At 47.3% G+C, this 9,496-nt stretch overlaps 1 protein-coding gene across 1 annotated transcript in view; it reads right to left on the bottom strand.

The window, feature by feature from the left end:
* Positions 1 to 783: 783 nt before the first annotated feature.
* The window catches only part of Dmbt1 (deleted in malignant brain tumors 1), a 170,912-nt gene continuing 162,199 nt past the window's right edge, over positions 784 to 9,496 (bottom strand). The window contains exons 44-46 of the mRNA XM_048791448.1: positions 6,638 to 6,890; positions 3,935 to 4,317; positions 784 to 1,714 (exon numbers count right to left, since the gene is read on the bottom strand). Coding sequence (XP_048647405.1) covers positions 1,423 to 1,714; positions 3,935 to 4,317; positions 6,638 to 6,890 — 928 coding nt within the window. The 3' untranslated portion in view covers positions 784 to 1,422. The remainder of the gene's footprint in view (positions 1,715 to 3,934; positions 4,318 to 6,637; positions 6,891 to 9,496) is intronic.

Below are 9,496 nucleotides of genomic sequence, written 5' to 3'. Positions count from 1 at the left end.
TATTTCATCAATTTCTATGTGTGAGAACATCATCAAAATGTATATTGGCATCATATTTTTCTGAGGCAGTTCCTGACTGAGGACACGTCTGTAATAAAACTGAGATGCTCCCCTTAGAGGCAACACCTCTTTGGGTCACTTATCAGATTTTCACTTCTCAGGACCTAAGGGTTAGTTCCCAGATCCCACTGGGAACTGCCCTCCTCCCTGAGGGACTGGATGTCTGTAGTCTCAGCTCAGGCATGCTGTTTATCCACAAAGGCCAAAATAATTTCTTGGAGGTGGGGACTCATATTTTCTTTTTTTTTGTTTGGTATGGGGGAGTGAATTCAGGGGCACTCAATCACTGAGCCACATCCCCAGCCCTATTTTATATTTTATTTAGAGACAGGGTCTCACTGAGTTGCTTAGCACCTTGCTATTGCTGAGGCTGGCTTTGAACTTGTGATTCTCCTGTCTCAGCCTCCTGAGCTGCTGGGATTATAGGCATGCACCACTGCACCTGGCTCATACTTTAAATATTACAATTGAATATTTCTTGAGAAGTGAAAGAAAAAAATAAATCATCTGACTGTGTCTTTCAATACAACTTTGAAGGTAGTGAGTCTAGGCAGGTCTCTTCCAGTCAAGAGAAATAGATTAAAGTGGGTGCTGTCTCCTTTAACAGGGGATGCTGGGATATGCTTGTCTTTCCTTGTTTGCTTTTAAATTTCTTGTGTACTTTTCAAATTTTCCAGATGCTTTTGCAATCTGAGAACCAGACTGAGAACATGAGCATGTGGGTTCTTGGCAGCTCAGAGAGCAGACGCTGTAGTTCTTGATTTATGCATTGGCCTATCTTTGTAAGCTGCAACCTAAACCCCACAAAGCTCCACCTAGTTCCCTTTGAAACAGGACATTTAAAGCTTGTTTGGTGAATCAATGGCATGTGTGATTCAACTGTCCTGTATTAGAGTGTAGAGAAAAATGAGCAGTGGCTTCCTGACAGGTGCTTGGTTTCTTTTTCATAAGACTCTTGGTGAGATTTGAAAATAATTCTCACACCACAAGTGGGATAGAAGCAGGGATCCATCCACTTATTAGCATCTGAATAATAAGGAACCAAACTGAAGACATAATCTTTAAATTGGCCATGGGGTAGGAGAGAACCCTGCTTTTGATAATAATTTGTACACTTTAAGACAACAGTTCTCGATAGTGAAGAATTAGAAAATCAGCATTTTGAGCCTACAAAGAGTAACTGCCTTAAAAGTTCGGTAACCAGAGAAGGTTTATTTAGTGACACACCTCAGAGAAGCAATCTCTTCTGTTTCTTTCACCTGTCTCTACATAGATAATTTCTGATTTGTCAAACACTGCTTCACTGAAGGAAATGGACCTTCCTTCCTACTTTCTAACAGATTTACATGAAAGCTGCAGACATCACACCAGGGTCTTGCTCTGAGCAGCTGCTCTGTGGATCTCCAGTGGCCCGACCACTGGGAAATGCTCAGTCTGCTTTTCCTTGGCCTCAGCGAGGCCTGTACCTCTCCTACTCCGCCCTGCACAGCTCTGGGAGCAGCGAGAGGAAGAGTCCCCTTCTCTACACACAGCAATCTCACACTTCAGATAGATCACATCGTAGCGGTCAAGAAAGCCGAAGGCGTTGAATTTGAACTGGGCCACATTCTTCTGGTGGGATTGGAGGTTGGCATAGCTTTTGTCTTTGATGCACCTGGTGGGAAGAAAAACCCCAAGCCCAAGAGATTAATCTTAAGTATAGTGTGAAATTGCTCTAAACCACAGACCTCTGAAATCCAGATGGAGTCTTTCTACTACCCACTCCAAAGAAATGACTAAACTGTGTTTTAACACTACTATGAATGGAAAGTCACTATTCCTAGCCACAAAATAAACACAGTGAGAACAAGGTAATTACATACCAGCTACAACTCTTGCCTTCAGAAGGATTAGTCTATTTTGTCCAAAAGGAAGATTATAAGTGGGTTGTATTATTTGAAGATTATTTAATTTTATTTTTAAATCTTAGGGCAGCCACTGAAAAAGTGAAGGAAAGAAGTATAGACAACACATCAAAAGGAGCTAAAATGGAATCACAGAAAATGTTCAATTAAAACCAGAGAAGGCACCAAAAGGGAGGGTGGGAGGAGAAACAAAGAACAAATACAATGCATAGATGTTTGATTTTAATTTAACTCTCTCAGCAACATGAATAGTCCAGATATGCCAATTTAGAGACAGAGTAGATTAAAAAAGTGTAGATTTAAAAAACAACAACAACAAAGATTGAGCTAGAGTTACACATTGTCTCCAAGAAACCCACTTTAAAATCAAAGACACAGACAAAAGTACAGGGATGGAGAACGATACTTCATGTGAACACTAATCAAACGAAAGCTGGGGCAGCTGGGTCAATTTTCAATAGAACAAGCTTCCGAGACAGATAATTATCAGGGACAAAGAGGGACATTATATAACATAATCAACCCTCCAAGAAGATAATCTTTAACCAAGATAACCAAGATAAGGATTAGTCCTTAATCCAATTCACAAACCTCAACGTACACCCTCCCTACAGTGGAACATCAAAACACACAGGCAAACTGACAGAACCGCAAAGAGAAACTGACAGACTCGCCACCACAGCTGGACACTCCAATATCCTTCTATCAGTGATTGTCAGGCCCAGCAGGCACAAAACCAGAAGGGATGTAGATGGCCTAGGGCACCTTATTAATGCACCAGAGCTAACTGGCGTTTCTAGAACACTCCATCCAAAAAAAGCAGAATACACATTCTCCTCAAGCCCACGTGGAATTTCATCCAGAAAGACTACATTCTGGGCCATAAGAAGCATCTTAACAAATTGAAAAGAATAGAGATCACACAAGATACATTCTCAGATTATAATAAAATTACACTAGAAATCAATGACAGAATATTGCTGGAAAAAAATTCCCCAATATAGAGAAAGTAGACCACACACTTTTAAACAACCCATGGGGCGGTCTCAAGCGATGTTTAAAAATATTTTGAACTAAGTGAAAATGAATACCCCACATCAAAATTTGTGGGAGATAGCTAAGATGGTGCTTGAGAGGGCAGTTCACAACATTCAAAATACATAGATTAGAAAAGAAGAAATCAATCATCTCAGTTTCAAAAAACTAGAGAAAGAAGAGCAAATTAAACATAAAGAAGAAAGAAAATGTTTTGGTTGTTAGATTCTGGCACCAAACGGAACCTCTTGCCCTAATACATTCATAGGGATTCTTCACTCTGGGACTCAGGGCAGGTTAGTGCCACTGCGTGCACCTCCTGGGCCTGTGCTCACACCACCGTGGCAGGTGCTGTCTTGCTCCTCCCTTGGCCTTTGGAGGAGTGATACAGTGCTTCTCATGGGCTTTAGACCGCTGCAGCTTTCACCCTGCTAATGGTGCTGTTGAAAAGCGATAAGGTTTTGGTGGCAACTGCCTATCCCTGTTAGGGGACAAGGGAGCTAGAAAGACAAACCACTTGCCTAAGTTCTAATTTGGAAAGTCACTTGGTTAGCCAAAGGAGCCAGAGAAATCTCACTAGAATAACTAAGCTTAGTTTGGGAAACCCATCAGCCCATCAGTATTGGTCAAAGGGGATCATGAGTGGGAGTCTTAACCATAAAACTAGAAAGAAAGGGAGGCTTAGGCCTGAAAGGGTAGAACAGAGCAGCAGGGGTCTGTTCAGGAGTGCTTGGCATGTCAAGGGAGGTTGTTCAGGCTGCCTATTACTATATCCCCCACTGGGATCCGGGCTAGGAGGACCCCCCCACTCAGCCTCTGGTGAGGACCCTTGCACAATGCTCCAGGTTAGGACCTCCAGATCAGAGGCCACAGGTTCCTAAAGGAATGCCGTGTGGATATTGCAGTCAACAAGGAAGGACTTCCATTTTCCTTACCCCTTCTGGATCAAATCATACTTGATGGTTGTGAAATCATGGGGATCCGGAGAAGCCACACAAGTATCCACGAAGACCCTCAGGCTGGGATCGGCGCTATGGAGGGTGGCCTGGAGGAAGACCTCTTTCCTCTGGCTGTCGGAGTATGGTACCATGCCCCCCACAGGCTGGGACCCGGGAGACTGGATAAATGAAATGGACACATCGTAGCCGGCACCCTCTGTCTGGTCATCAGCTCCATGAACGACTTCAACTGTGGGCGGATTGTTCACCTTGCAGGTGAATTTCACCTGGGGCACCTTGTGCCGTACAACCACTCGGCCCGAGTGGCCCCGTATCCGGCCTCTGATGGAGTTGGAGTAGCTGAGGGAGCCGAGGTGTTCCTGTGAGGACAAGAGGGGAGCTGGTGGCCAGTGCTCCTGGCTCCCTGACAAGCACCTGCCCCGAGACCTCGCCTCCCTCTCCTGATGGGCACCAGCTCATTGATGTGCTGGAGGGCACTCCTGGACCTCTGGGGAGCTTAATGCCAGGAAGGGATAACACAGTGTGTGGGTGCTGTGGGAGCTCCTGGTGGGCGGGAACCCCCCTCTCTCTGAGGGCCAAGCTGTGCCCCTATGAGCTGGGTGTCAAGCCCATGATGGCAGTCTAGAGCTTGCTCTCTCTTGAGTCCCTGAACATGCTCCACTCTCTCAGCCACCCCCAGGCCACCCCATGCTGTGGCTCGTGTTTCCTGCCTACCCTTGAGCCCCAGACCAGTCTGGCTTCAGGTGAGCTTCAGGCCTGACCCTTGCTCCTTCAACTCCAATGTGACTTGCAGAGGATGAGGGGATGCTGACAGCGGTCCCTGCCTCTCGCTGCCTCCTTCCTGTTCCCTGCGTGGAGGTCTAGAGGCTCAGCTTGTGTAGGGCCTTTGGCTTAGGAAGCTATAGCATCAGGACTCCGATCCTGGACTCCCTGCCTCGGGGTCCTTCCCTCTCTGCCCTCTCTGCCAGCTGAGGCCAGTGCTTCTCAACCTTTTCTCCATTATGGTCTTCAGAAGGAGTTTTCTAGACCCCTTCTTTCCTACTCATCCTGCCCTCTTTCCGGCCCCCATAATATGACAAATATATCATTTGTGTAATACTCGCATTTTATCCATAAAGGAAGATTTTATTGCTTTTGCTCCTAAGAACCAACATCTAGCTCTCCTCCCCCACAAGGGGTAGAACTGCCCTCCTTGAGAATGTACAGCTTAAAACAAAAGCCAAACTCCATGTCTCGAGGCCCTGTGCCCTTCTAATCTGCCCCTGGACTCTGGCCCTGAGTTTCTTCCTCACCCACCCACAACCAGCTTGTGGCTGCCCCACCCTGCTCTAGCGGAGGCCTGGCGCGCCTCTCCTGCGCCTAACCGGCCGATCCACCTTGCCACTCAGCCTTGGCTCCTCAGCCACCACTGTTTAAAGTGGTATCCCTTCCGCCCCATGCCATGTCCCAATGACAGTTCTTGTTTAATGACCTCTTTCCCCTCTTCACTACTCAAAAGACTCGTTCAGGGCTCAGCTCTGTTTCCTTGAACAGAAAAGCCATAGGGCAGGAACCGTCAGTTCTGCGGCTGCCATGTCCTTAGCACCTAGGTGACTGCTCAGCCACTGACTTTGAAATCAGACCCAGAACCTTCCTGTGACAATGTTTTCCTCAGGGTGCCCTTGGACTGGCCTCCATCCTCTGTGGTTGCTGACTGCTGTGCTCTGAGGTCAGAACATGGGCTTTTCTAGGCCAGCTGGACCAGCCAGGGCCAGGCAGGACATCTGTAGGATCCTCCCCATAGACCAGCAATGCCTGGGGCTGCCCACCTTCCAGACATGTGGGGGCTTCCAGCATGGCCCTGGGGGCAGGGACCTCTGAAGTGGACCACAGAAATGAAAGGATAAGAATGACCATGGTCTGTCATTGAATCACCATTGATCTGTCATATCAGATCAAATGTGAAGTATGGAATTCATGGTTCTTTTGGGTCATGTAAATCGTTTGAATGAATCTGACCTCCAACAACGTCAGGTGGGCTTTTTGTAGGTGTCTAAATGGGGATTAAGGATCTTGCTTTGGAACATATTATATCGTTAATTATACTGAGAAAAAGGATGACACAGTTGTACATTTTTCCTACAGCATTAGTATGCTAGTTTCCTAATTTCAATGTCATGGTTTTGTGAAATAAACAGGTAGTTAAGGAAAATTAAATAGGCATATAAACTTGCTATTCACAAATATTCTAGATGTCTGCTTTCCAGTTTGTGGAACATAGCCAGGTACTTGGTTTGAAATATAACAGACAAACAGTCTGTCCTCCCTCATCTGCACAACAGCTGCACATGGCAGGTGTGCCCTAATGCCCAGGCTAGAAGTCTGCTGTGGAAAATGCTTTGGCTTCAGAGCTAAGAGAATACATTGATCCACTCGTCCATCCATTCACATATCTGTCACACATCAGCACTCAACACCTGTTGCAGCGTATCCCAAGTTCAGTGTCCTAAATTCCCCAGAGGACGGAAAGTTTCAGACAAATTATTGAGCTTCCCTAGGTCTCCAAAAACTGAGAAATGAAGTCATGGCTGAGTTTTTCCTCTGTCCTGACACAAGTGTTCAACAAGTAGTTCAGGTTTCCAAGGTCCTCTCCTTGGTCTCCATCCTTAGAAGGGTACCACCTCTTTACGGATTTCTTACCTGCCAGACAGTGCCGCAGTGGCCATATGGAATGTTGAAGATCAGGAAACGCCCACTGACATGTGGGCGACACAGATTATCATTTAAGTGGATGTCCCAGGAGGAGTAGCCCAGTCTCCGGAGATAGCCTCGGTCTATGACAGCTCGGAAGAGGTGGGGCAAGCAGAAGAGCTGGGCTGCAGAATGGGGAGATCTTGACAAAGAGGACCTGGTGCAACGGACTTGTAGGTCAGATGTGTGGGTGTGTTTATTTCTAAAAATACCATGGGCGGTGCTCTGGGCAGGGGCTGGCTCAGTTCTCTTTATCACCAGCCAGGACTTGACTTTCATTGACTTTATTTATATCCCCTGTGATGGCTTGCATCTGGAATGCCCCTCAGAGGCTTAAAGTTGTCTGGGGCTTTGGGGAAGTGATGGGATCCTTATCAGTGGATTGGTCCATTGATAGCTGGATGAACTACTGAGAGGTGGTGGGCACACCAGGCAGCAGGGCATGGTTGGAGGAAGTAAGTCACTGGGAGTGCCCTGGAAGAGTTATTTCTCATCCTCAGTCCCCCGACCCCCATCTCTCTCCTTCTCTGCCTCCTGGCTGCCATGAGCTGAGCAGCCTTCCTCTATCACACCTTTCTGCCATGATGTTCTGCCTTACCTCAGGCCCAGAGCAATGGAGCCTGCTGACCACAGACTGAAACTTCTGAAACCGTGAGCCAAAATAAATGTTTCCTCCTTTTTTTTTTTTTTTCAGGCTATTTGTCATAACAATGAAAACTGACCAATACATTCCCCCTTGTCCAAAAAGGCTTTAAGGTCAAATCACATCCACAGGGAATCCTGCCCATAGCACATTTCCCATGGGCCATGAGATGGAGCTTTATCTAAGAATTTAAAGGACAGCTTGTTTTCTATAAGAGAAAAGCTGAGCCCGGACCTGTCTATCTGGGTGTTGGCGTGGAGATAAGCTGGAGGCAACCAGTGAGAGCCTGGGTGCTAAGGGGCTTCTCTGCCAACCTCCTCCAGCCCACAGTGGACAGAAACCTCAGAGGTCTCAGTGGAAACACAGGTGGGTCCCCCTCACAGCAGCATTTTCCTCCCCATTCATCTCCCTCTTAGCTCTCCCTTTTAGTAGCCTCAGATCTTTGAAGGAAGATGACTTTACCATTGTCCTTGGGCACAGCAGAGTCCGCTGGACCTGGCAAGGAGAGATGATGAGGGCAAATGTCAACAGAGCTGAAACACGGGCAGAGGATGCCGTAGACAAGAAGTGTAGCTAAGTGGTCTCGTCTGATTTGCTACTAAAGCTGGAATACAATGGCATGAGAATAGTCCAGGGCCTGCAAGGGAGAGGATGGCCCAGGCATTCCCGATGGAGCTGGATCCTGGCACGTGTGGACTAGAGTTGAGACTATGGGTCTCATCAACAGCAGGACTTGTTGGAGCAAGAGACAGTAAGCACAGGACTTCCAAGCTGATAAATACCATCATAGGCAGGAACTCTGGCTGATGTTCCATTTCATGAATATGGCACACTTGGGACTTCAGGCTGAGAAGCAAAACAGGACAGTACCCTGGGCCCCACTCAGCCCAGGAAGCATGGCTGGCCTGATTCACTCAACGCCTTCAGACATTCTGGGCCCCAGACCACTGGTCCTTTGGACACTGTAGTCTATGAAAGGAAACCCACTGGGTATATAACACAAGAAGGAAAAAGGGATTGTCATTGAGAGTGGGTCTCCTGACAGCACTAGGAATGGATGGAACTGCAAACAGGCACAATAAAAATGATCTAAAAGATGAGGACCCCATGACCCCAGTGCAGACTCAAATTGCTTGGTTCTCTGCAGAATTAGTGTTGTCACCAAGGGGCTCCAATAGCTTTCCTACTTGGGCTCCACCTGTATGCAAAACCAGATAGCACCTACATAAGGGTAAAGGCAATGGCAGCAATTCCTTTGATCACCTGTAAAAAACTAAGAATGGAACAGACAACATGAGATCAGACTCATGCAAATCTTGGAATTCTGTAACTGCATGAGATGTACAGGTCAACTTAGGGCGAACTGAGGACAAATGCAAGTGACTCCTACTCTATGCAGAAGGAAGTCATCCTGTGGAAGTCAGATGCCAAGGACGATGCTGAGTGACAATAAAATATATTCCAGGAGCAGGCGTTATGGCTCAGCAGTAGAGCCCTCGTCCAGCACCTGTGAGGCGCTGCGTTGAATAGTCAGCACCACATAAAAATAAATAAATAAAATAAAGGTATTGTGTCCAAATACAACATAAATGTATATTCCAGCAGCCAAATCTCAGCCAAATCTCAGATAAAAAGGACACAAGGGAATCTGGGACACTGTGGGTGCCTTTTCGACTTCTGAGGGTTAGGTCAGGATGCCAAGTTGCCCCAAAATTGCGCCCTTGGAGGCCTCCTCAGAGACTGAAAAAGGAAGGGGACCAACTGCAGTCGGACAGAAGCAGGATCTACGCCCTTCATCATTTTTGACTTTAACTCAAACTTTCAGCTATATTTCAGAACAAATATGGCACTGAGTTGGAATTAAATAAAACTGATAAGTCAACTCCTAAGCCTGACGGTTAAAACACTGACCACCTAGGTATCCTGCCGTTCCTGGGATGCTGAGTTTGGACCTGGGCGTGCTCAGGGGTGGTGCTGGGCAGAGCCTTGGGACACTCCCAGGCCCAGGACGCCGAGGAGCCGGTACCTGCGCAGAGCACGCTTGCGTCCTCGCTGTGCCTGCAGTTGTGTCGCGCCCAGCCCGCGTGGGCACAGCGCTCCAGTGCGTCCTCGTGGCCCGTGCAGCGCACGTCGTCCATCAGAATGGGCCCGATGCCAGGGCCGAA

Source organism: Marmota marmota, unplaced genomic scaffold, assembly GCF_001458135.2.
Source record: "Marmota marmota marmota unplaced genomic scaffold, marMar, whole genome shotgun sequence".
Lineage (NCBI taxonomy): Eukaryota > Metazoa > Chordata > Mammalia > Rodentia > Sciuridae > Marmota > Marmota marmota.
Note: the sequence above shows the minus strand (reverse complement) of the source record. Positions and strands in the feature narration are given on the sequence as shown.